We start from the raw sequence: 27,650 nt of genomic DNA, 5'->3' as shown, positions 1-27,650 counted from the left end.
TGATGTTATTTAACTCCTTAGCTATCACAGTCATTATATAAAGCCTGGTGAAAGACGAAGTCTTTGTTTTTACCATTTGTGTGCGATACTCTTTACCCTTTGCGTACAGAACTCAAAAATTGATATTTCTATATAGACGTGTTGGAAAAGATTCCCCGAGTTAAAACTGGTAGTAAGAATGGACTTGGTTATATTTCAACACGTTGATAAAGTAACTATTACTTGTATCAAATAACGGTTCTAATATTCACTCTTACGGTTTAAACTCATCGTCTTTGCTGTTGTCTTGGTCACGGTTACAATACGGCTGTATAAATCTCTACGATGCATACTTTGTATCTTGTCTGATACGCAAAAACTGCTGCGAAGCGCACATCTTTTATAGACTGGATTCGTATCTGCTCGCCTCCTGGCAATGCCCCAGTCGCTTTACCAACTAAACTACCGAGGCCACCAACGATTTTTTGTTTATAGCATCTTGACACGTCTTATACCTTCTACGTAATTTATTTTAACTTATTAATATTTGATCATTTGATATTAATCAATAATATTTATTCAAATATTTTTACAGTTTTACCTATAAATATGATATACATCTATTCTAAATTTAGAAGAGAAAGTATAGTTTCGTTTTTTAGCAAGTATAGTACAAATATAACGTAACGAATTCGAGGTTAATCATTTTTTTTTCATAGCGACGTTGTACATTTGTGCTATGCTATAGAAACTATGAAAATAACTAGCAATCATAAAAAAATGCTAAAACAGATTCACTAACAGTCCTCTTTTCAATTCAGTAAAATTGATTTTGACCAGAAAGTAGCAAAAATAATTATCATGTAGGTACGTTTGCCGTTCTGACCTCGGACGTCCACTCTAAAAACCAAAAGTAGCAAAAAATATTTTGGATTTTTCTTAATACCCGTTATGGGTACCGTTCCCCATCCAAATTGTTTGATTACGTACTTTCAATACTCACATAAAAGCTTTTCGTTTTTGTTTCATTAGACCAATAAAGTCTCCAATCGAAATATCACAAACGATACCACTAGGTATATCACAAACTTCATTCTATAGAACTAAAATATTTCCATTCGAGTTTCTCATTAGATGAAGAGCCTATATAACATTTTCGTAGTAAAATCCTGACGATATTATAAACGAAGATGCTCGTTAAAACGCCATAATTGTCTGAGTGCAGCTTAAACGGCATAACTATCTTACCTTCATTTGTATAGCCGTATCAGAAGATCTGAGCGTGCATTTTAAGAGTTAACATATCAAGACTTTTGCCGTAGTGAAAGCGAGACACTGACACGCGCAGTGCAGATAGCCGTCGCACTTCCACAAAACAACAGTTCTAATTTGAGACGTCATAGTACAGGGTCTGTCTGTAGACAGCAAAAAGTCTATTCTAATATCGACTAGTTTTCTTCAGCATTACCATAAGATAAACTATAAATATTTATAGAACTTTCAGATTATTACGAACTGAACGAGATGTGAAAAGCTTGAAGCTTGCTCATTACATTGTGGAATGTCTGGCTGGAGTCTATTAGAAATTTGTTAAACGTTATTAATTTGTTGTTGATTAATTATTTGTTGGAAACATTTTAGAGCAAAACCATCATGTTTTCTGTTCAGTTCAATCTGCGTAGATATGCTAAAACTTTTATTATAAACGACGAAGCAAACTGTAATATCGACAAAATTGATTTACTAATCTAAACTTATTCAGCAGGGAGTAGTAAAAGAACGGGAAGAACGAGAAGTCAGGCGAAACATCACAATAATCGGAGATGACTTCGTGATAGATGGCAAACCGGTGAGGATCGTGTCTGGCTCCCTGCACTACTTCAGACTGCCGGCCACGTACTGGCGCGACCGGCTGCGGAAGCTGAGAGCGGCTGGACTTAACTCTGTGGCCACGTATGGACATTTTCTTTTCCTTAGGGTCTACCACCGCATCTCAATCTAAAACTGTTGCAGATGTGGCAACGACACGCATTACTTGCTTACTTGCCTCTGAACCTATTCTTTTTGACTGAATTAAACAGATGATAATGTAGCCCTCTTTTTACCAATAGTATACAAGGCTTATTTATAGCTCGAATCAAACATTCACCATATGGAAAGCTCTGTCCGGTTCGCGTGTGAATATTGCATTTTATTTTCTCACTACGCTTTATCTTGGAAGAATGAATCTTTAGAAAAAGATCATCCGAGGCAGTTCCGTTCAAAATTACAAGACGTTTGGTTAAGTACTTAAAAAAGATCCTGCAAAGATTAGTTAGAGTTAAACTTTACATAATAAAAATCAATTTCTGGTCCAAATTAGTATAATTTGTTACTTTGAGACGGGGCGCAGCACTTAATGATTTTCTACTAATCTAGGTATGTCGAATGGAGTTACCACGAACCAGAGGAGCGACAGTACTCATTCACAGGGGACCAGGACATCGTCAACTTCATCAAAATAGCCGCCGAAGAGGGGTTGTACGTACTCCTGCGAGTGGGACCCTACATCTGCGCAGAAAGAGATCTGGTTAGTTCTATCTACTGTCTTTTTCTAAAAAAATACTTTGGACAATGTAAATTATGCAAGCGTTTTAAATCGTATCGATATTCATCTTATCAGTCCATTCCAACTGTTTACGAAGATGGAAGAAGGATCCACTTTTCTGTGTAGAGCAAAGAATATAATTAGTAAAGTCACAGTTTCTCTAAGATTTATTACGTTAATCCTGACTGAGTGCTTGGATGTGTGAACGATGACGTCAATAAACACTTTGGATTCGATGACTTTTATAAGATGCGCACTCCATCTTTCATTAACGCATCTAATAATATCCGTCTTCAAATCGCTAGTGTAATTTCCCCCAATTTCCTTTAAAAATATACATGTTACATCCTACTGCATCGTCATCAAAGGACAGTGAGTACGCACTTATATATTCCTTAGTTTTCCTTTTCCTAGTTTTTACACCCTAAACGTACGTAGTACACACTGGTATCATTTTAAGAATAATATTTTTAAAATTTTACAGGGTGGTTTTCCGTATTGGCTGCTAGGAAAATACCCGACTATCAAGCTACGTTCTACAGATCAAAGTAAGTAACGTAAGCACATTTTGTATTGAGGATGAACTTAAATGACAAAATAGTCCTTTTTAAATGGACATAATTCGACAAATGTTCACAATTTTTGATAGTCATATTATAATATCATACAGCTCGTACCCACTTTGTTACGCGGTGTTGTCGAGTTGATGTACAGCTTGCAATAAAATATGAAACTAACAAATAATGTAGCTCTCACTGATGAAATACATTTTTAAGCGACTTCGAAAAAGGAGGTTCTCAGTTCGATTGTTTGTATGTATGTATGTATGTACGTACGTATGTATGTATGTATGTATATATGTATGTATGTTTGTCCGCGAATATCTCGCGTTTGGCTGAAGCGATTTGGATGCGGTTTTCAGGAATGTATTTGTTACATTGAGGAGAAGGTTAGTGCTTTAACCGACTCAAAAAAAAGGAGGTTCTGAGTTTGACCTGCAAGAATGTATGTAGGTATGTGGGTATAAAGGTTTTTAGTTATAATTAGAAAAAGAGCTAATAATATGTTAATTTATATTATTCGATGATTTTAAAACAGAGTTAACAAAAAAGCTTATCCCTATAAATCTATCACTAATTCATTCATTTAATAACCCAATAGGTAACTTAATGAAAACTAAAGTAAATAAGGTAAGTTAATTAATTATTCTTTTCAGCTTGTTTTCGAAGGTGGTTCCTTTTTTACGTAAAAAACAATAATACAGGGTGTAAGGAACACCGTGACTTTTCCGTGGGACCTGAGTTCTAGACATGATTCCAGACCCCACTGCGTTGGAATTTTTCATCGGTCTTTTCATGAAAATTGCAGTTTTTTTTCGCGTTTTTTTAATTTTATGTGTCATAAAATCATTTTTCCTACGTATTTCAATAATATTTTCATAACGAAAGTAATTATTAAGCCGTTTTCACGAAAAAAGGCAATGTAAATGAAACACTAAAAACTGCTCCCGATCAGCTGATTCGTAAAGGTACTCGTCGGTCATCGCTCTCTCGCAAATCTAACCGAAAGTGACGTCAAAACCGAACCAATACATGAGCGTCAACCGTAAGAGATAGCGCAACTATTGCGCGCGCACTCGCACTCATTATTCGTAATCCTGCCTACTATTCCTTTAAAAAAAGCCGCGCGCTTTGTAGGCACCGCTAGCCGCCTTTGTAGACACCGCCAGCGCGCCGACAAACACCTACAGCGGTATCGGCGAGTGACGTACCTGTGACACTGGATAAAATAGTACATCGATTTTTGTTACACGGGTTCCATGTTATAAAATAAAAAATCACTTTCTCAGCGTTTATCAACTTATCGTACTACGAAATTTATTAAAACCTTTTATTATTAACAGTTTGTTATTGTTTAGAATTCTGTAGTTCTAAAACATGTTGTTATAAACAATAATTTATTTTTTCTAAAATTAAACTCTGTTTTGTTACTAATATCCATCATCTACTAATGAAATTCCTGCCTAAAAATTTTTATCATTTTTTTTCCTACGAACTGCTGAATAATTATTCCAGTCACATAAAACAATTATGTTCTTACACAAAAGTACATTTTGTGATTAATCAATTTGAAGGGTTAGGTTAAGTACTTTATTGTCAAGAATAATTTTACGATATTCACTTCGACCTCATGTAATTTATCGATAAAGAATCATAGGTACCTAGGTCCAACACTACTCAAAGGTAAAACCGAAAGTTCGGCTTTTTTCAAAATAGTACCTATTTTTACTCAGTTTGTTCCTTACGCTAATCGAATGTGCATGTGCAATCGGGTAATTCGCGGACTAATTATCGTGTAGGCAGACAATTTTATTGTGTTAAGTGATATAAGTGCGTGTGTTGTGTGTGTATTATTTAAATGACGATCCTAGTAGCTCGATAGGTTATTTTACCGCCCGGGAGAATGGCAACATGCTAATGTGTTATGGCGAAGCACGTGGCAATGCAAGTCTCGCGATGAACATTTACTGGACGCGGTACTTTTTGCCCCGGGATTTTTCACCGCGCCAAAATTTGTGTGCACGTAGATGGCGGACATTTCGAACCTTATCTGGTTAGAAGTGAGCGAGATTAAGGTAAGAGTAGGTTTGATTTAATAATACACAAGACACAGATTGAAGTCAGAATAGTGTAAATTGATTGGTATTTTTTTTGTGATTGTTTTTCGTTACATCACAACATTTTTATAAAATGCGCGCGCGTTTCGAATGTTTCGATCGTGTCGCCGAGTGTCGCCCTCCTACCACATTACAGTTCGTGTAAGTACGTACGCTGAGCGTAAGGATCGCGCGGTAACCAATTCATTGCGTGCTCAAAAATGACTAAATCTATAAATATTAATCTCCGACGGTAGCGACTTCTTTAATATTAATTAACACGTTATTTTAAAGTCATTATGCGACTTTGGTGGTACGGTGTTCCTTACACCCTGTATAGTCTTTCTGTTTTATTTTATTAAAATATAACTTTTACACTTATTCATACTTAACCTTCCTATAATATCTTCTCTTAATTAACAAAGATGTGGAGTAATTAACAGATTTCTTTAAATTACAGATTTCATCGAAGAATCGAAAATATGGGTCGACAAATTATTCGAACAAGTAAAACCATTATTATATGGAAACGGTGGACCAATAATTCTAGTTCAGGTAAGAGGACAGTTTATTACGAGTCATAAATAAATACATAGTAAAATTATGTTGCCCACTAGAGACTTGCAGATGCTTGAAATTTCGACAACGGGCAATGACTGATGATAATTTGCCTTATAATTTTAATATTAAAATTATAATTAGATATTGCTATGATAAATATACAAAAAACCCGTTTTGGGTCTGTGACCCGGTGAAATCAGTGTCGCACCTCTCTACACCCCTAGCCTCTGGCAATGGTGTCGCCCACCTGCTACCTATCACTGCAGTTAATGACGCCTAACAAGGCGTCTGCATGTTAAAAATGTGTGAAGGAACTTCTCGTTGGGAATAAATTGGAAAGGGTGTCATCTAAAATGTTCAATCCGAAAAATATTGTTACAAGAACAAACTTAGCTGTACCATACCAGCAGACAAGACAGGTTCTGCTATCAGACGTTCCACAATAATAAAATCACACCTAATTGGTTTTTTGTAGGTGGAAAACGAGTACGGTAGCTATGGCCGCGACATGGCGTACAAAGTCCAGGTGCGTGATATGTTGCAAAAGCACGTGGAGTCAAATGCGATCCTCTACACTACCGATGGATTCTCGCCCTCATACTTCATAGCTGGAGCAGTTCCTAACACACTCACTACTATAGACTTCAATCCTGGAATAAGTATGTCGGCTTACAAATAAATTAGTTCCATTTGAACACGATTGTTCTATACGATATTGTAGGATAAATGAAATAAAAAGAAGTCTACAACAAAGTAAATCACGAAAAAAAAAAACTTCTTGCTTTTCTAGCCAGTAAGTTTGGATATGGAAGTTTCTTGAGAAAATTATTGCCAAAAAAACATACTATTTTAGTCAACAATAATTTGGAGCGAATGTGCAGTAATACTTAATTCTTTTTCAAAATGTTTCCCTGCAGATGTGACCAGTGCATTTGCTGCGTTGCGTCGGTTCATGCCGCATGGACCTTTGATGAATTCAGAATTCTACACGGGCTGGTTGACGCACTGGGGTGAAAATTTCGCTCAAGACAGTGCTGAAAAAGTTGTTCAGACATTGGGCGAGATCCTTGACCACGGCGCTAGTGTCAACTTCTACATGTTCTTTGGTGGCACCAATTTTGGATATACTGCCGGTAAATTTTTGCAAACTATACGTTTATTATGCAGTCGTTGGTTTTTCTTCTTTCCATGATATACTCCTGAAGCAAGGAAACTTAACGAAAAACCAAAAGGCAATGAACAAGTAATAAAAATTTCAATGTAATTATTTTTAGGGGCAAATCACTTCGGTACTTACATATCAGATATCACATCATATGACTACGATGCTCCCCTGAGCGAGGCAGGAGACCCCAATGCTAAATATTTCATGATAAGGGAAAAACTAAAGCAGGTAACCAAAAATTGTTTACTCTATTGGTACTTAGATTTCGAGAAACTTTTGTCAATGATATAAAAGAGGAGCCTATACGAAAAGCCCACCTCTTAAAAGAAAACGGTTTGAGTTGCGAAATGAATTTATCAACCCACTCATTAGATAAGCGCCCTACTATCCACTCAGACTGACTTGATATAATTACATAAAAATAAAATTCACTTGTTTTATGTTTTCAGTACAATCTTGTAGACGAAACTATTGCACTGCCCCAAATAAGTGCAAAAGGTTCCTACGGTCCAGTCAATGTTACTTTATCTATGTCCCTTCTGAGTGATATTGGACGTTCTGTGTTGGGTAAAAAATATAAAGATGTTAGCGGCGACGTTCTTCCCACATTCGAAGAGCTACGCCAAAGAGGAGGACTGATTTTATACGAGACCAAGGTGTCCGAATTCGAGGACCTGTTAACTATTAAAAAGCCACATGATATTGTTTACGTATTTGTTGATGGTGTAAGTATATAATTTTATAAGCTAAAATGTTTTAAATGCTTAGTACTCAACTAATTACTTTATTCATACATAGGTTTTGAAGGGTCACATTAGCAGGCTCCACAAGATCTACAGCTTGCCACTGGCAGCGAAGAACGATTCCGTATTATCGCTGTTGGTTGAAAATCACGGTCGTATTAATTACGGGCCCATACGCGACTATAAGGTAAATTTGTATAATATTTGTATATGACTTATTAAATCTTTATATTTATGCATAATAGTATTTTATCGACAGCATTATTATTCTGTTAAACTGATCATAGAGTTCATTAAAGGATTTTATTTCCAGTAAGCCTTTTTCAGGCACTTTAAAAGGTATATTTTTGACCCTGGTTGCGCGATTAATTTTCAGTCCTCGCTAGGTGCATACTGTTTGTAGCAGACTATAGACAGACACTTTCCAATATGGAAGAATTAAGGCCGCATGGCAAACAAAGTAGTTTAACCGTTAATCTTTTATTGGTACGATATTTATAGACTATCGTCTGCAAGAGATCGATAGTGTGGCCCGCTCATCTCTTAAAATGTATACGTTTGCACAAGTATCGTGGCAAGTTCATACCGAGACGAAATATTTCCTTTGATGAGATATAGGCCATTGGTCTTATCAATTTTGTCCTGAATTGTCACTATGCTTTCGTATCGAAGGGCCTAAATGATCATATCGTGGTCAGTTATCATTGCGGTCTTGCCTTAGTTCGATGGAGCACTTGTCTTTGCATACCTACGTCGTACTTAACAATGTAGTGTTTACACCACAACATTTAATTTGAAGCCAAATATTTCACAAATCCATTAGCAGCTTTCTTCAATCTGACTTTACGATATAAAATTACAATATTACTTACTTCTTTGTGTAGTCTTAAAAGCTGCGATATTAGGTCAAACAATATCTTTATTTACCTATAGCAATGATAATATCGCGAAACGTATCCAAAATGAACAGAGTCGAGATAACCCGTTAGGTACATGGTCTAGACAAGCTGAGACCGTCGCGTCACGGCTGTTATCTGCGGAAGTATAAGTTCACTGTCCACAATACACTTTATCTAACCTTATGTATGATTCTGATGGCCTTATCATCTATTCCAACAATAGGTACTGTATCTACATCCTATTGATTTGCCTTTCTGATTGTAAAGATCTCTAGGTAACATTTTTATCAACAGTTGTAAGTGTTGTAACACTTCAGATTGTTATTTATTGCCTGTGCCAACTAATTAAATTAATGTTGACTGCAATTTCTAATAGATTACGATCTTAGTCTTTAGACTAAAGTCCATTGATTGATTTATCATTTACGTCTTTGTATACTCGTGTATGAGTGCAATTACATTTTCAAGTCATCATCCATCTTGCAGTAACCGCATCCGCTATCAACTGGCGTTTTACGAGCTTTAAAGTGTCGAAAATTAAAACTCTTAGTTTCTTGAACACTGATCGATACAAAAACTAGTTACTCCGCAAACAAAACCATGTTAAGCGCTGTGATTGGTTGAGTCTTATATATAGCCAACAAATTATAGTTCGGATCACTCTATTTAAGAACACTTTTGTATAATCTGCCTTCCAGAAACCAGACAAATTTATTGAAAGGAAAACTGTTACAAATGTTTTGTTTAATTATTTAATCTTTTATTTACCTTATTGATATCTCAACTCATATTATCTTTCAGGGTATTCTAAGCAATGTGGAAGTCGGTAAGAAAATTCTAAATGGCCAATGGACCGTCACTGGCTATCCCTTAGAGACATTTTCCACATCGACCAATGCAACGCAAAACGCTATTCAAGTGATTCCTGCTTTCTATGAAGGTTATCTAATTCTGCCGGAAGGGCAAGAAGCTTTGGATACATTCCTTGATACGACGGGATGGGGAAAGGTAAATATAAAAGTATCTTAACTAATCATTTTTAACCTTAAATTCAGATGTTCAATTAATTTTCCCAGATCTATCAATTTTGCATTAGCTTTTCTTTTAATCATGTTTCTCGTTACAGGGCTACGTATGGATAAATGGGCGAAATCTCGGCCGGTACTGGCCGGACGCTGGTCCTCAGATAACCTTATACGTACCTGGCGTGTGGCTTAATAAATACCCAAAACGAAATCACCTTCAAATTTTGGAACTAGAGGAACCATCAAAAACCCTTTCCATGAATTTCATCGACTACCCGATTTTGAACAAAACTGGAAATTTGAATAAGTGGAGAAATCAAGCTCACAAAATAACTTCATTATAATTTTAATATAAGGAATTCGTTATTTTTTTACAAATAAATGCAGTTCGTTTATAGTTCTTGTTTTTTTTCCTGGTCATTGTTCTAAAACTGTAATTTTCTTTCCTTGGAGAGTCATCTCAAGTTAGCAGTAATTTATTTTAAAAAATCTTTAGGAACATTAGCGAAATCTCACTTCATCTTACTAGTATGAAATGTTAGAGAATTAATTGATAGAAAGGTCCAACTCGAAATCTTATATCGTATAAATCATACTAACTTTTCGACAGCCGTTTCAGACTAATCTATAAGTTAAAGAAGTTTGTAATACCTCGCATTAGGCACCTCACAAAATCCAACAAGCAACCATTACTGTACCGAAACTTGGCTTGTCGTTTTAACCAGTAAGTTAGCAATGTTTGCCCAGAATTGATCTACAGAATTATTGCAGTCGTTTTAATTTTATCCTATTTTTCTCCTTTCATGGCAGTTATTTGGGGTTACTGGTTACGGCTGGTTAACAATCTAGTATAAAAATTCCTTTAACTTATGTTTTTTTGCGCTTTTTTCATTTTTCGGGATCTAAGTCGTATTGGCTATCTCGTCTCGCCAGGAGCTCATAATTATGTATCTTATCTACACGTGTTTAAACTTCATTCAAATAGATTCGCATTGAGTTCGATCTTTCGGCTCGTAATACTTAAGCCTTCTTTTATCAGTACTTACTAAGTGTTACTATCCGTTGACACTATATCTTATCAATTGTTTTAGAAGCATTCAATCAAATAGTTTGACACTCGTGGGATATATTCTAAACTAAACCCGTATGATTAGGTAGTAAATTTAGATAAAAACTACAGTAATGCGTATTATAAAACTATTACGCCTGATTCTAAATGATATCAATCTGTAACCAATAACAATATAGCTCTATAGAACTACGCATAATTTGTGCATTATAATTCGGACAGTTGTAATTAATTTGAAGAACATGTTAATAGACACGCTACATTTGAGTTTATAAAGAAATATGAGTAGAAAACTGTAGCAAGTCCCAACAATCAATCATCAAATGATTCGACAGGGGCTCTCCGCGTAAGTGCCAGAGCCAGTTTAAAATTTGACTCTAATATAGAAGTCTGTGGAACACAAACAGAACAATTCACACTATAACCCATAACAAATGGTGCGAGAGAGAGAGGCATATAAAAGTTGTTGATGCTAGACAGAGTCAGAGGCAGGTAGAACTCATTGTGTGTGTGACGGAGTATGATAAGGAGCAAGTAATAGCTGTGGCGAGCCTGTCGTCGTGGAGACCGCGACAGCGCCGGACCGTTCCTCACCGGCTTCATAATAAACCACGTGGCCGGCACAGCGAACCTACAAAAAGTGAGTATATGTGGTTGATTGACCGATACATAGGTTAATAACACTAACTTTGAATTCCTCAGACTGCCCTCCTCTAAAACCATCAATGTCAATTCATTTGAGTCCACTTTGAACTCTCAAAACTCAAAATCGAATTTGTTTTAAACGGAAAGTTTGTTTTAGAAAAGTTTTTGAATAAGTTGCTTACGATTTATTGAATAAAATTATCACTTTAGTTGACTGTTGTACCATTTGTTTTTAATTATCAGATGTTCGTATGTAATAATATTTTATTCAAGTTTATTACGTCGTCAATAAACGCCGTCGACCCAAGGACTTCCTTGAAATTGCTTTAATAGTTCGCGGATTATCTAACATTTGTAATAATTTGTCTTCAAGTAGCTTTATTCTCCTAAAATTATAAAATAAAAGGTTATTTGAATAATTACTTACAGTAGGTTATAATACTACGTATGTACCTTGGAATGAAACCATAATGATTTAGTGTTTTACGTTTCATTTTTATTAGAATTTTGTGCCCAGGTTTTCAATTAATTAAGTGAATTAAGAAACAGGTACATGGAGCACTTACGCAGTTATTACTCAAATGAAATCAAAATCCTATATTGCAAGCATTAGTAACATGTAAAAAGGTACAGAAACAATTACATACTCCTTCGGGCACAGTTTTTTTTTTTTAATCGGATAGAGGAAACAAATTAAAACATTATGCATCTATTCCTCAAAGATAAATAATATTTCAAATAACACTGAAAATAAATCTCCAGAGACATTTTGAACATAAAATAAAACATAAATTAGTTTATGACACATATTTAAGCAAAACAGCTGTTGCGATGTCGGTAGGACGTTAAATTATGTTTCTGGTTCATATTACAAGACTCACGTTGTCCGTCTGAAAGTACTAAGTATTATATTCTTAATTGTAAAGTATCAGTAACCATTGTAACTTAGAAGCTGAGATTGACAGACTATTTATTTTTTAAATCGTAAGATTGACGAACTTTGTGTAAAACTGATACTGGTAAAAACAAGCGAATTGTTTTAACACGATATGTTTATTTATTGATAAAAAAAGTATTTGACATACATTTTTGTGATTGTTTTATATAGCTACAAGATGTTAACTTATTTCCGTATTATCCATAATACTTCTTTTCCTGTTTAGATGGTAGAAAAAGATTTGAATTGTGCCGTGGGGCCACCATGCAGCCTCGTTTTAGCCGACGGGACGGTCTTCCAAGGAAGAAGTTTTGGGGCCCAAGTTCCCATGGATGGAGAAGTTGGTTAGTATTTAAATTTACTTTAATCCAACCAGATATAATTTTCGAATGATTAAAAGTGTTTCCCGTCTTGTATGCCCATGTAATAGAATCTTGCATTACCCATTATTTTAAGACTTTGATTTTCATCTTCACATATATTAATATAATAGACATACTTTAAAAATACACTAAACTAAAACAAACTTGTCTATTAGTTTTTCAGACTGGTATGGTTGGCTACCCGGAGTCGTTGACCGACCCCTCGTACCACGCGCAGTTGTTGGTGCTCACCTACCCGCTAGTCGGCAACTACGGTGTCCCCGACGAGGACGAGCAGGATGAACACGGATTACCTAAGTAAGACTTTTGAAATAAAATAACCATCTATTAAATCAAAAATCTGAAAAACAACGTATGAATCTTGAACAGTACATACAACTTTTTTTCCATTGAACAGTATATTTTTCTACTTACCACAAATCATTACCGTCTCCTAAATCCATCTTATTCTATTGAAAATGCTTACAAAAATTCTGCAATAAGAAAAATTGATCATGTAACATCTAATATCAGTAAAGCATTTTTGCTAATTGAGGAGCTCGTGGCTAAGCTATAACCGCAAGTGAATTGATCACAGGTTAAGCTATGCACGATTGGTCCGTAGATTTGTGACCATCTTTGTCATAACGAGTTCCTCCGTGTTTCGGAAGGCACGTTAAATTGTGGGTCCCGGCTGTCATTCCTACATCTTTGACAGTCGTTACAGGTAGTCAGAAGCTTGAAAAAGTCTGACAACCAGTCTAACCTTTATTACCCCTTGGGGTATCGTGTTTCCCAGGTGGGTTGAGGAGGTCAGATAGGCAGTCGCTCATTGTAAAACACTGGTACTTAGCTGAAACCGGCTGGACTGGTAGCCGACCCCAACATAGTTGGGAAAAGGCTAGGCCGATGATGAGGTGTCTTAATACTCATACAATTAAAAATAAACTATTACAGATGGTTTGAGTCCAACCGCATTTGGGCAGCCGGGTTGATCGTAGGCGAGATAAGCACTCGTGCTTGCCACTGGCGTGCCAAGCGATCCTTAGGATCCTGGCTGGCAGCCCGCGGAGTGCCAGGCATCTGTGACATAGACACTAGAGCCCTGACATTCCGTCTTCGAGCCGGCGTCACGCTAGGCAGAATTGTACAAGGCGTCCCGCCCTTTGGACCATTACCGGCACTTACAGATCCTAATATAAGGAACTTGGTGGCAGAAGTTTCTACTAAGGTATGTAATGTATATTGACATAAAGCGAATTAATTTTTCAACGTACTTTTTGACCTTATACCAAATATCACAGTCTCAGAAAAGTTCTTAATAAAAATATTGAAATATATTTCTGTTGCAGAAAACTACAGTGTACAACCCTTCAGGCGAAGTAACAATCGTAGTTGTAGACTGTGGTTTAAAGTACAATCAGATTAGATGTCTGATAAAAAGGAACGCTAAAGTGATATTGGTTCCTTGGGATCACGACTTTACCTCGGATCAGTACGATGGTTTGTTCATCAGCAACGGTCCAGGTGACCCTATCAAATGCAAGAAGGTCGTTGACAATCTACGTACTGTTATCAACAAGAAAACAAATATGAAACCAGTTTTTGGTATTTGTCTCGGACATCAGTTACTGTCTACTGCTGCTGGTTGTACTACTTATAAGACCAGGTAGGTTTTCGATTTATTTGATAAATTATCTGTTTCATTTAAAGTAAGAATATTATTTTCATCCTGCTTTATTGTTAATTTAATGTCAGCTTAAAAACAGAGTAGGTTTTAATTTGATATTTGTTTTTAAATCTTCTTTTAAAATTAATCTTCTTTAAAAACCTTATCAAAATAGAGAAACAGTAATCAGACATTTAATTAATCAACTGCTTTCATAATTTCAGTTACGGCAACCGTGGACACAATTTGCCTTGCACACACAGTGGCACTGGACGCTGTTTTATGACATCTCAGAATCACGGATTCGCTGTGGATGCCAATTCGTTACCGGAACATTGGAAAGTTCTATTTACTAATGAGAACGATAAGACCAATGAGGGTATTATTCATGACACATTACCTTTCTTCAGTGTTCAGTTCCATCCAGAGCACACAGCTGGACCCACCGATTTAGAATGTCTCTTCGATGTATTCGTGGATGCTGTGAAAAGTTACAAAAGCAATGCTTCGTTTAACATCGACGAGGTTATCACAGAAAAACTCAAGTTTGTTCCTACCATTCAGGAAAGACCTAAAAAGGTGCTCATTCTTGGCTCTGGGGGCTTATCAATCGGCCAAGCTGGGGAATTCGACTATTCAGGATCACAAGCTGTTAAGGCTTTACAAGAGGAGAAAATCCAAACGGTTCTGATTAATCCAAATATTGCAACTGTACAAACGTCAAAAGGATTAGCCGACAAAGTGTATTTCCTTCCTATTACTCCAGAATATGTGGAACAAGTTATTAAAGCTGAACGACCCACGGGAGTTCTCTTAACATTTGGAGGCCAGACAGCATTGAACTGTGGAGTAGAACTGGAAAAACAGAAGATATTTGAAAAATACAATGTTAGTGTTCTGGGAACACCTATTCAGTCAATAGTGAACACGGAAGATCGAAAGATATTTGCTGAAAAAGTAAATGCTATCGGAGAGAAAGTAGCTCCTAGCGCCGCTGTGACTACAATCGATGAGGCACTTATTGCTGCACGTCAAATCGGGTACCCAGTTATGGCTAGATCAGCATTCTCCTTAGGAGGACTGGGATCTGGATTCGCTAATAATGAAGATGAACTTCGAACTCTGGCCCACCACGGACTATCACATTCAGATCAACTTATTATCGATAAGTCTCTTAAAGGTTGGAAAGAAGTTGAATATGAAGTTGTCAGGGACGCATTTAACAATTGTATTACAGTTTGCAATATGGAAAACGTTGATCCTCTTGGCATACATACCGGTGAATCAATAGTAGTGGCGCCAAGTCAAACATTATCAAACAGAGAATATTACATGTTACGAAATACTGCGATTAAAGTTATTCAACACTTTGGAATTGTGGGTGAATGTAACATTCAATATGCCTTAAATCCTAACTCAGAGGAATTCTATATTATTGAAGTAAATGCTAGATTGTCTCGAAGTTCAGCTTTAGCCAGTAAGGCAACTGGTTACCCCTTGGCGTATGTGGCTGCTAAGCTTTCACTGGGTATACCATTACCCGTGATTAAGAACTCTGTTACTGGAGTTACGACTGCATGTTTCGAGCCAAGTCTCGATTATTGTGTAGTCAAAATTCCAAGGTGGGATTTAGCTAAGTTTACAAGAGTAAGTACCAAAATTGGCAGTTCTATGAAAAGTGTAGGAGAAGTTATGTCCATAGGCAGAAACTTTGAAGAAGCATTCCAAAAAGCATTGAGGATGGTAGACGAAAACGTAAACGGTTTCGATCCTAATATTAAAAAGGTAAATGAAGATGAATTAAGAGAACCCACTGATAAACGAATGTTTGTCTTAGCGGCTGCTCTAAGAGAAAATTACACTGTAGATAAATTGTATGAACTCACTAAAATCGACCATTGGTTCCTCGAGAAATTTAAGAACATTATTGATTATTACAAAATATTAGAAGCAGATCATCACGGCTCAATACCTTTTGATGTCCTAAAGAAAGCGAAGAAAATCGGTTTTTCCGATAAACAAATTGCCGCTGCAATAAAAAGCACTGAAGTTGCCGTCAGAAAACTAAGAGAAGAATATAAAATAACGCCTTTTGTTAAACAAATCGATACAGTTGCCGCTGAATGGCCGGCTACTACTAATTATCTATACCTGACTTACAATGGAAGTACACACGATCTTGAATTCCCAGGTGGTTTTATAATGGTTTTAGGTTCAGGTGTGTACCGCATAGGTAGTTCTGTTGAGTTCGATTGGTGTGCTGTTGGATGTCTTAGAGAGCTTAGAAATCAAGGCAAAAAGACAATTATGGTAAATTATAACCCTGAAACTGTGAGTACCGACTACGACATGAGTGATCGGTTGTACTTTGAAGAAATTTCCTTTGAAGTTGTAATGGATATTTACAACATTGAACATCCAGATGGAGTTATCCTATCCATGGGAGGACAGTTACCTAATAACATTGCTATGGATTTGCATAGACAGCAAGCGATTATTCTTGGTACATCTCCTGATATGATAGACAATGCTGAGAATCGGTTTAAGTTTTCCAGAATGTTAGACCGTAAAGGTATAATGCAACCAAGATGGAAAGAACTCACAGATTTAGAATCTGCGACCAGTTTTTGTGAAGAAGTTGGGTTCCCATGTTTAGTTCGCCCTTCATATGTACTGAGTGGTGCAGCTATGAACGTTGCTAATTCGAATCAGGAGTTGGAAGCCTATTTAAAATCAGCTAGCTTGGTTAGCAAAGAACATCCAGTCGTTATATCGAAATTTATTATGGATGCAAAGGAGATTGACGTCGATGTAGTGGCCGCAGACGGTGCCATATTGTGTATGGCAGTATCTGAGCACGTTGAAAATGCTGGTGTTCATTCCGGTGATGCCACATTGGTTACTCCACCACAAGACATAAACAACAAAACGTTAGAAAAAATAAAGGAAATTGCTAGTATAATAGCTGAAACCCTAGACGTAACCGGTCCCTTTAATATGCAGTTGATCGCTAAAGACAATGATCTTAAAGTCATTGAATGCAACGTCAGAGTTTCAAGATCATTCCCGTTTGTTTCAAAGACCCTGGATCACGACTTTGTGGCAATGGCCACTAAAATAATCCTGGGTATACCTGTGGAACCTGTTAACGTCATGACAGGTTGTGGCAAAGTAGGTGTTAAGGTGCCACAGTTTTCTTTCTCCCGTTTAGCTGGCGCTGATGTAACTTTAGGTGTTGAAATGGCATCTACCGGTGAAGTGGCATGTTTTGGAGAAAATCGTTATGAGGCTTACTTGAAGTCGTTAATGAGCACTGGCTTTAGAATACCCAAGAAGGCTATTCTTTTATCCGTGGGAACGTTCAAGGTACGAACCAATCCAAACACACAAAATTCGTTTTTTCGACTGTATTGACATTATTAGGTATTCATTTATTTTTTATTACAGCATAAAATGGAACTGCTTCCTAGTGTCAGGATTTTGCACAAAATGGGATATAAACTGTACGCAAGTATGGGGACTGGAGATTTCTATGCTGAGCACGGTGTTGATGTAAGTCGTATATATATATAATCATGGTTTAAAAGTAAATATTACAACAAGATGTAGGGTGCATAATAATTAAATGCTATATTTTTAGGTTGAGAGCGTCCAATGGACCTTCGATCACATAGGTGATCCCGAGGATGTAAGATCTGACGGAGAACTTATGCACTTGGCTGACTTTATGGCAAGACGTGAATTAGATTTGGTAATCAATCTACCCATGCGAGGCGGAGCTCGTCGAGTATCTTCATTTTCGACTCATGGATATCGTACTCGTCGTCTAGCTGTGGATTACGCCGTGCCATTAGTTACGGATGTCAAATGCGCCAAACTCTTAGTCCAGGTAAATATAATTAGTTTTGACGTTATTTTTTTTCTAGACTGGCACAAAGGTATTTTTTGATGTTATTTTCTTAGTCATCGTTGGAATAATATAGATACCTAAATATAAATCTGTCTACTTTCAGGCTATGCATCTGTGCGGTGGTGCACCACTCATGAAAACTCATACAGACTGCATGACTTCGCGCAATATAATAAAATTACCAGGTTTTATTGATGTACACGTACATGTCCGCGAACCTGGTGCAACATACAAAGAAGATTTTGCAACATGTACTGCAGCTGCCTTAGCAGGAGGTATCACAATGATATGTGCAATGCCAAACACGAACCCTCCAGTAATTGATCGAGCATCTTATGATTATGCATCTGCATTGGCACGAGTTAGTGCTCGATGTGACTACGCACTCTTCATGGGCGCCTCTAGCAGTAACTGTGAAACTGCTGCTGAAATGGCACCACAGGCGGCTGCCCTAAAAATGTATCTCAATGAGACGTATACCACTCTTAAATTAGATGATATGACAGTTTGGCAGAAACATCTTCAGAATTGGCCTAAGAAGATGCCCGTTTGTGCTCATGCAGAGCGAGAAAAAACTGGAGCTATTATCTTGATGGCATCTCTACTAGATAGACCAATACATATTTGTCATGTGGCTAGAAAAGAAGAAATTCTAATTATTAAATCAGCTAAAGAAAGAGGTTTAAAAGTTACTTGTGAAGTATGTCCTCATCACTTATTCTTGAGCACAGGAGATATTGATGAAATTGGAGCAGGACGAGCTGAAGTGCGACCAGTATTATGTAGCCCAGAGGACCAAGCAGAGCTATGGAAAAATATAGATATAATAGACGTATTTGCTACGGACCACGCACCGCATACCGTTGAAGAAAAGAACTCTGAAAAGCCACCTCCTGGCTTCCCTGGATTGGAAACAATATTGCCACTACTTTTGAATGCAGTACACGAAGGCCGTTTAACGATGGAGGATCTTATTAATAAATTCCACCGCAATCCTCGTAAAATATTCAATTTGCCCGAACAACCGAATACGTACGTAGAAGTAGATATGGACTTTGAATGGACGATTCCTCAAGCAATGGAATTTTCTAAATCAAAGTGGACTCCGTTTGCCGGTATGCAAGTTTGTGGAGCTGTTCACCGTGTAACCTTACGCGGTGAAATTGCATACGTCGAAGGACAAGTTTTGGTACCTCCGGGCTTTGGTCAAAATATACGTGATTGGCCAGCACCCAAAAAACAAACATTCCCCGTTGTCGAAAAAGTTGAAAAAGACTTTAGCCGACCAAACTCGGCCCTCGACATCCACGTATCTACTGCAGATACTAGTAGAGTCAGTGATATTGATTTTGATCAAATCGATAATAGGCCTGATGGTCAATCTAAACCCAATGTTCACTTCAGTGAAATTGCTACAACAAGATGTCTGTCCCCTCTACCACCTCAGGTGTCCAGACAGCGATGTGACAGTACTTCGAATTACAATCCTCCCGCTTCGACAGCTGCTCAACGGCAACGTAGCGACTTATTTGGTAAAAGTATATTAACCGTTGATTCCTTTAGTAAGGATACTCTAAACGACATATTTAACTTAGCCCAGTTTATGAAAACCAGTGTGAATAAGGGCCGCTATTTAGATGATATTTTACGAGGAAAAGTAATGGCTTCTGTATTTTATGAAGTGAGCACTCGTACTAGTTGCAGTTTTGCAGCAGCAATGCAAAGATTGGGTGGTTCAGTAATCCATACTGATGCTACTAGTTCATCAGCCAAAAAAGGCGAAACTTTAGAAGACAGTGTGTCAGTCATGGCTAGCTACTCTGACGTAGTTGTACTTCGCCACCCAGAGCCTGGAGCAGTCAAAGTATGTATATATTTTAATTTGCTTTCATTTGAATGTCATCCTATAGCTATACAATTCTGATTAAATAATTTTCTTTTGTTTTCAGCGTGCTGCTCGACACAGTCGCAAGCCTATTATAAATGCAGGAGACGGTATTGGAGAACACCCAACACAAGCACTTCTGGATGTGTTTACCATTCGAGAAGAAATTGGTACCGTGAATGGTTTAACAATCACCATGGTCGGAGACTTAAAGAATGGACGGACTGTTCATTCTCTTGCTCGTCTTCTAACTCTTTACCAAGTGCAACTCCAATACGTCAGCCCGCCAGGACTGGGCATGCCAAAGCATATCACAGATTACGTAGCTTCAAAAGGTATACCGCAAAGAGTGTACGAAAGATTGGAAGATGTGTTAGCAGATACGCATGTTCTGTACATGACAAGAATTCAACGCGAAAGATTTGAAAGTCAAGAAGAATATGAAAAGGTACCTAACATTATTACGATATAATGTAGTCAAAGATTTACGACATGCACACTTCAATCCTAAAATTACACTAATATAATGTCATCTCTTTCCAGACTCGAGGGCTACTGGTCGTAACTCCACAGCTGATGACGCGCGCACGTCGCCGTATGGTAGTGATGCACCCGCTGCCGCGTGTTGACGAGATCTCCGCGGACTTTGACTCCGACCCTCGTGCCGCATACTTTAGACAAGCCGAGTACGGCATGTACGTGCGAATGGCCCTGCTCTCTATGGTAGCTGGTGTCAATCCACTGACGTAACCAATCACTTCGAATTTAGCTGTATGTACGCTGTATGCTGTAATAACTCATTATAACGTAATCAATGATCGTTTGACGCTTTGATTATGAAGCATTAAATTTCCGGCTGATAAGTATCAAAATCCTGAAATCAGTGAATAAAATCTTATATCAAAAATTAATTATAACGTACCGCCTTTTCATGCTTCTGAATCGTATTATAGATTACGCATATCAGCAATTTTAACAAGGGATCTAAGAATTCAGATCGTGAGATATAATTATATCAAGTACCTAAATCTGTAGCACTGCTTTGTTTAAAATGTATATCTAACAGGAAAATTTAAGGCAAATCAGTATCGGACAACTAACCCTATACTTCTTATAAGTTAGGTTTTGGTTGGCCCAGAAATTGGACTTTTTAATTAGGGATCATAATATGGACATGCAGATATACAAAAACAAACCTCACCACTTTATCAACTCCAATGATGCTATAACTCTTATAGGAACTATAAATAAAAAAATGATGTAAGAACAATTCCGCGTAAGACCATTGTTTATTCAGATAGGAATAATGGATGAGCAATTTATTTAAATACAGTTTCCAGATTACAATGTTAGTTAGAGACTACAACTAAGTACATTAAATATAATACGTTTCTATTGTTATTATTAGTTCAACTAATGATACCTCAATATTGTGTGATAATATGTATCTTCCTTTTAACCATTTTAACCACGTTACAAATGGTATTTTATCTAAATTTTACAAAATTTTATAGCCATTAAGTAAAAATATTAATAAAATTATGTTTAACTACCTAGCGTTACTTTATTTCAATGACCACTGATTACATGATGCCAAATATCTCCTATAAAGAGCAAAAAAAACACGAGATTCCATATCTAAGATTTTACAAACAATTCGAAGAATTGAGTTCATATCACTATTCACAATTCTTATTTATAAAATATGTTTTAATTGTGCTTAATAACTAAATTAAAATACTTATTACATGGTTCACAATTTAGACTCTTCTCCAATAATATCATTTAGTTTTAAATGATCGCTGTGTCCCGAGCCGTCGACATGCACATCCACGAAGCTGAATGGTTGTATTCCGGGGTAATCAGACGGGGAAGGCTGGTTTTGATTTTCAAACTGTGGCCGTTGCTTACGAGCAACTCGGTACATGTTACGATCAAGATTGCTTTCTTGCCTCGACGGTAACTTGTTCATCTGTTTTACTAATTTCCTCTGACAATCAGTCAATTTATCGTGGATAACATCTAAATACTCATTAGCCGTGTTATCGCCGCCAGGCTCTTCTAGCAAGAGTGTGCAGAGTCTCTGCGCTTGCTCCAGATATATTACAGCCTGTCTAATGGAATCAAATCTCTCGCTGGATCGTGCCATTGCGATGAAATGAGGAATGAAGAACTCCAGCACCAATCGTCGTCGCTCCGTTTCCATTTTTGCTGGTAGTATAATCTGTAAAAACAGGGTATTTTTATTAAACATGAAGTAATTATAAAGACTTTTGATTACTTAAAATATAAAAATAATAAAACCGAAACAATAATTATACTCACGTTTGGTTTTATCTCTCTATCCAGTTTAGCCAATGACTTCTTTTTAACATTCATCTGAGCTTTTCGTCTTTCCTGCATTTGACGCTGTCTTTCTTTTTTCCATTGATAATGTTTATCTTGAGCTTTAGCTTTATCCCAAAAGTTGATCTCAGTGTCGTCATCACTATCTGAAGAATCGTTTTGATAGCTCGGGACAACAGAAGGAATATTAGGGTTTATGATGCGTAATGGATTTTTGCAAGTAAGTATATCATAAAGTCTTTGACAGTTAAGTGTTGGGTAAAAATCACGTTTGTTGTATTTGATCTTGTCAAGGGAGTGAAGTACATGCATAACAGGTGCTTCCAAAATATCTGCCAATCTTCTTTGAAGTTTTAGCAGCATAGGCTTTGGTATGCTCTTAAATTCATTACAAGTATCCACGAAATAATTCGGCATTCTTGACTGACCAAAATGGACATAAAAGCTTCTTAGAAACAATCTTAAAGTCTCACCAAGTCGATCTTCTGGCCATTTAGCGTAGTTATCTTCACATTGCCAAAACAAGTGGTTTTTAATATGACTAGCATCAATACCGATTTTTGCTTGTTCTTTTTCCATAAAAGTTTTATGTAAAGCTAGAGTAAATAAATAACATCTCATATGAGAATGCGCTAGACAACTCTCCAAATATCGTTCAGCTGCTGGGAAGATAAGTTTCCACTGTAATGTTTGGGCTGGATTTTGACCTCTCTTGGGTCTAAAGCCTATCGGCACCAACAAACATCCGAATCCGACAGCTTTATTAACCATATATTTAGTGGGCCACTGATAACTAAAGTTTGTTCTAGGATTTTGTATAATTCTTCTTTCTCTAATAATCCACTGATTTGCTGCGTTTGGCCAAGCAGCTACTAGAGCAGGAAATATTTCGTAACCAATTTTAGACCCGTTTTTCACTGAATTGCAATAAATACTCGCACCTTGAGTTAATGCAGAGTTGACTTCGTCAGTGGAAAGTCCCAACCCAGAACCCAAACTGATTATAAAACTGTCCACAAAATTGTTCATGAATTTCAAAGAATTTAGATAGTAAGATCTTTCAAACAAGTTTGGTGATAAAGACGATTTTGAAGCAACATCAATTTCATCGTCGTCATCATCGCTCCATTCACCCAAAGCTTTGACATCTACAGGTGTCCAAGAATCATCAGGCAAGGCACCTGATGTTAATGAGTAGTTGGACTGCAAACTTAGTTCTATTCTCTTTGGTGTCGCTGATTCCGTTATAGTAGAATAACCGTAATCAGATTCAGTTTCACTAGATTCAGTTTGTCGACTGCTTGAGTTTGACCTGTACCCCGAAGTTTCTGTATCTTCAGCTAGAGTATTTTCTGAGTAAGCCTTTCGCATTTCGGTACTAACATACTTCATATCTTTGTTTGGTCCACTTAACCTTCTATGAGTTTTTAAAATAGATTTTCTTGGCATTACACTTTCATCATAAATGCCTTTTCTATCCACGAGATTAGTTTCATTTTCTTCAATTACTACAGAATTGTTTTTCCGGAGTCGGTTAATATTTGAAATATTGCTTTTTGTTACTTGCAAGCTCACTTGTTTCACCGGTCCACTAAATCTTCTACCGACAACCGCGGTCATGTCCGGAGATGCTTTCGGTTCGGAAGCCACATACAAATCATTACTTTCTAATTTAGATTTAATGTGATGCAATAGGTCTTCACCTTTGTTCACACTATAGGGACAATCATCAGAATTAATCGATTCTTTTTCTGAATCCGTGTAAATGCTGTCGTCATCCGAATCAGGTTTTTTTATATCAATCATTTCGTTTTCTTTTTGGAGAGTGCTCTCCAATACTTCAATTTTCTTCAGTTTCGCGTACCCTAAGGAAAAAAGATAAAAACATTATTTTCGTAACGTTTACGTTTATATGTGAATGTGTGTATTATGACTGTTTTTCTATAAGAAATTTCACCATAATATTTACCTGGTTCCTTGCAATCCTCGATCCCCAACTTGTAGAAAGGTGCATCAAGCACGGCGCTGTAATCAGAGGTATCTCCGGGTTCGCTAGCTTCCATATTGTCGTAGATAACAAACAGTCTCGGAGCTGACAGCGGCTCGGTCTGGCCTCGGCTCCTCTGGTAGCTGACATGCTCGTGAACGCATTCTTGAAGGCGATCCGCGAAAAATACATGTTTGTTCTGACGCACCATCGCCTCGTTGATCAAGTTCTCACGTTCGCTTATAGGATTATTCTTTATTTGATAGACTTCGCTGCAATCATAAAAAAAGATTCCGTTAATTTTGTTACCTGGATTTACCTAACAATCACTAATCTTAAAAATAATGAGGAAATGCAATATAATTAATTAAACAAATAGACGATAACGCATGATTTATACAAATTTTAAATCACTGCTAGTAAACACCCGATAAGGTTTAATAAATAGATGCTAAGCTTTATCACTTAATATTATCTTCTCGCTTATCGTATCGGTCGGTTTGATCTTTTTATTTTATTATGAAAAATATTTTACTGAATAGAACGGTCAAGTCCGAACACTTATTTTAGTATCTGTAGTTCTTTATACGTAAGTGCGTGATTGGCTGGAAATTTTACCACGTCACAGTGTTTTCTACATTTCTTTTTTTTATTATTAGCCAATTTCGACGTTAGTGATTACTAACTTAAACTTAAATCAATGAATAGTCTGCTTATCTTAATGATTTTATAGAAACCAAGGACGAGTACGAGACGGTACATGTATGGTACAGTTTATATAATTTTTTTTTCCGTAAGTGTTTGTGAAGAGGATGCAGCCAAACTTGGACAAAGTATGTAATTTAAAAGGATGCGATTAAGAAGAAGCGATTTCACACTAAAGAACTACCCTTGTAACATCGTTTTACAATAACGAGCATTAATTGTGGATGACGATAGTCTTGGTGATCTTTACCACTCTCAGCTATTATGCCGACAAATATGACGGTTAAACATTGATCTTTCAATTATAAAACGCATATTATTGCGTATTCATTTATCTGACTTTTCTCAATCAACCTTGCGGATACTTTTTGTATAAAGTAAGTAGATATTAATGCAAATATAATTACGATATCTGTATTATGATTTTCAGTGACCGCTTTCGTCGTATTATTTGATAAGAATTTCAAATAAGATACATTCAATACTTATTAACTTTTTCTTACACGAAATTTGCAAAAACAAGTGCTTAAGCTATGAATTTTAGACTTGAAATCAAGAAACCCACAATATAGACCTCTATTCTAAAACAACGAAAAGGATAATATTTAATTATGTAACCATGAAGAACAAACACGATATTTAAATATTTTTTCAAATACATAATTTCTTATCATAGTTATCGATTTATTAAAGACCTTTGATGGACTTGATTTATACGTAGAACAAGGACGGCTTAGATACAAATTATTCACGATACAGTCATATGATTATCTAGAATTTTAATAAGACGCTAAGTGCAAGCCGATTATCACGTACAAGTTGATTTCATATACAAGTGTGTACATTTTGATTTCATTCATCCTCGTCGGGTGATTTTTGTACATTTTTTTAGTTTTATTACAATTTTATATTACTATTATAAATTGAACTAGTCTAGTAGTATAATAGTCATAGATACTGATTGAAATAAATTAATTCTGAGAACGCAATTGACTTAATCAATGAGTGATGAAAACGTATCGATAAGATCACAACAATGGTTGAAGCCTCACCGTTCGAAATTCTCGAAGAATTGTACGGAGAGTAGAATGTTGTTGAGGAGGAAGGCGTCGGAGTCGTTGTGGAGCTGGTACCGCATGCGGTCCAGCGCCTCCTCGTCGTAGGAGCGCACGTGCTGCGGCGCGGGCGGCGGGCCCGGCCCGGGCGGCGGCGGCGCCAGCACCGTCGGCGTCACCGGCGGCTCCTTCAACCCTCCTCTCCTGTTCGCATGGTTCACCACCTTCTTCCTCTTCTCCTCACGCTTCTGTTCCTTCCAACGCTCCCTCTCGAAAAACTTATCCGGTTCCTTTTGAGCCTTCTTAGATTTTGAATTCCCCATTTCCAAACTTCACTTATTTATTTAATATCACGAATAAGATCCAACAAAAATATTTAGTACATACAAATTGTCGCGCACATTGTAACGATTATAAACAAAATATTATTTAAGATTCATAAAAATACTTAATTGTCGATTGTTTTTGTCCACGTTAGGCTGAGTAAACAATCCCCGCAATACTGACAAAACGGTTCTCGCAACGTGTGTGGCGAAAAACCTTCGTTATCAGGAGCCAATAATTTTCAGTATTGTTATCGTGTTGAATCGATTAGAGCTGCAGTGTTATGCACGGAATGTGTCGATGTCACCCAAGATGTGAGTGAGTGCCAGCCAGCGCGTTGCCAAACAGACCTCGCCTGCCGCCGCGCATGGTGCGCACGCGCCGCTGAAAAACCATTCGATGAGAAAAACTGCATTCCTGTTACTCATGTCACGCTGTTATATAAACCGCCGCTCACGTAATAGTCGGCCTGAAAACTATCACTTATGTTTCTTTTACTGGAGCTACTGCATATTCATGCAGAATGTTTTTTTTTCAAGCTTTCTTTTTCTTTCGGGGCCATATATACTTCATACTATAAGTTGAGTATTCAATTAAATATTAAAGTATTCAAAACTAGGATTTCCAACTAAGTTATAAGTAAAATGTTATGAAGGGTATTTTGTGTGTGAACAATATTACTTACTAATTTATTCACGCTTGCCTGAACACCAGTGATATGGCTGGGTTCAGTTTGTCCTTGTTTCTTTTGTTTTAATTGTTTTCTTATTTTATTCCCAAACGTGAGAACTAACAATTTTAAATATCACCTTGTTGTGGAAACTTGAGAGGTCGCATAACGAACTCCATACTTAATATTTAATGTTATACGTTTATTCTTGTATACTTTTGTGTAGATTTATTTTTACGATCATTAAAACAATAAAAAAAACCATAATTAATTATCCTCTTGCTGCTTTAACGCTTACCAATTATACTATTATCCCGTAATTACAGGCAGTTGTCCTTATGTTAGTAGCTAAAGTTATCATAAAATAAAACAAAAGGAGTACTATGTTGATCTATTTATATTCATTCATAGACACATCAAAAATATATTTAATTTGTAACATTCGATTAGTCCCGAGATTTAATATTTATA

The 27,650-nt window shown here is 36.8% G+C and overlaps 2 protein-coding genes across 3 annotated transcripts in view; one reads left to right on the top strand and one right to left on the bottom strand.

Annotated features, from left to right (window-relative positions):
- The window catches only part of LOC113504558 (CAD protein), a 28,292-nt gene extending 6,648 nt beyond the window's left edge, over positions 1-21,644 (top strand). The window contains exons 3-23 of one of the 2 annotated variants that reach the window (XM_026886921.1): positions 1,742-1,932; positions 2,398-2,548; positions 3,051-3,114; positions 5,683-5,777; positions 6,259-6,442; positions 6,701-6,916; positions 7,058-7,176; positions 7,398-7,673; positions 7,747-7,878; positions 9,392-9,598; positions 9,717-9,837; positions 12,491-12,610; positions 12,805-12,946; positions 13,586-13,859; positions 13,981-14,297; positions 14,522-17,663; positions 17,745-17,849; positions 17,938-18,186; positions 18,311-20,071; positions 20,157-20,540; positions 20,636-21,644. In XM_026886921.1, the coding sequence (XP_026742722.1) occupies positions 1,742-1,932; positions 2,398-2,548; positions 3,051-3,114; positions 5,683-5,777; positions 6,259-6,442; positions 6,701-6,916; positions 7,058-7,176; positions 7,398-7,673; positions 7,747-7,878; positions 9,392-9,598; positions 9,717-9,837; positions 12,491-12,610; positions 12,805-12,946; positions 13,586-13,859; positions 13,981-14,297; positions 14,522-17,663; positions 17,745-17,849; positions 17,938-18,186; positions 18,311-20,071; positions 20,157-20,540; positions 20,636-20,842 (8,457 nt within the window). In that variant the 3' untranslated portion in view covers positions 20,843-21,644. Of the gene's footprint in view, positions 1-1,741; positions 1,933-2,397; positions 2,549-3,050; positions 3,115-5,682; positions 5,778-6,258; positions 6,443-6,700; positions 6,917-7,057; positions 7,177-7,397; positions 7,674-7,746; positions 7,879-9,391; positions 9,599-9,716; positions 9,838-11,196; positions 11,325-12,490; positions 12,611-12,804; positions 12,947-13,585; positions 13,860-13,980; positions 14,298-14,521; positions 17,664-17,744; positions 17,850-17,937; positions 18,187-18,310; positions 20,072-20,156; positions 20,541-20,635 lie in introns of those variants that run through there. The other variant, XM_026886920.1, reaches the window with a different exon arrangement.
- Positions 21,637-27,455, bottom strand: LOC113504559. Its single transcript, XM_026886922.1, has 4 exons — positions 26,183-27,455; positions 24,408-24,697; positions 22,418-24,303; positions 21,637-22,316 (listed from the first exon to the last, which is right to left on the bottom strand). The coding sequence occupies exons 1-4, from the start codon at positions 26,506-26,508 to the stop codon at positions 21,846-21,848; spliced, it is 2,973 nt and encodes a 990-aa protein (XP_026742723.1). The 5' UTR covers positions 26,509-27,455; the 3' UTR covers positions 21,637-21,845.
- Between the last annotated feature and the right edge of the window lie 195 nt (positions 27,456-27,650).

This window comes from Trichoplusia ni, chromosome 22 (assembly GCF_003590095.1).
Source record: "Trichoplusia ni isolate ovarian cell line Hi5 chromosome 22, tn1, whole genome shotgun sequence".
NCBI classification, from domain to species: Eukaryota; Metazoa; Arthropoda; class Insecta; order Lepidoptera; family Noctuidae; genus Trichoplusia; species Trichoplusia ni.
The sequence above is the reverse complement of the archived record's forward strand: the minus strand, read 5'-3'. Positions and strand labels throughout refer to the sequence as shown.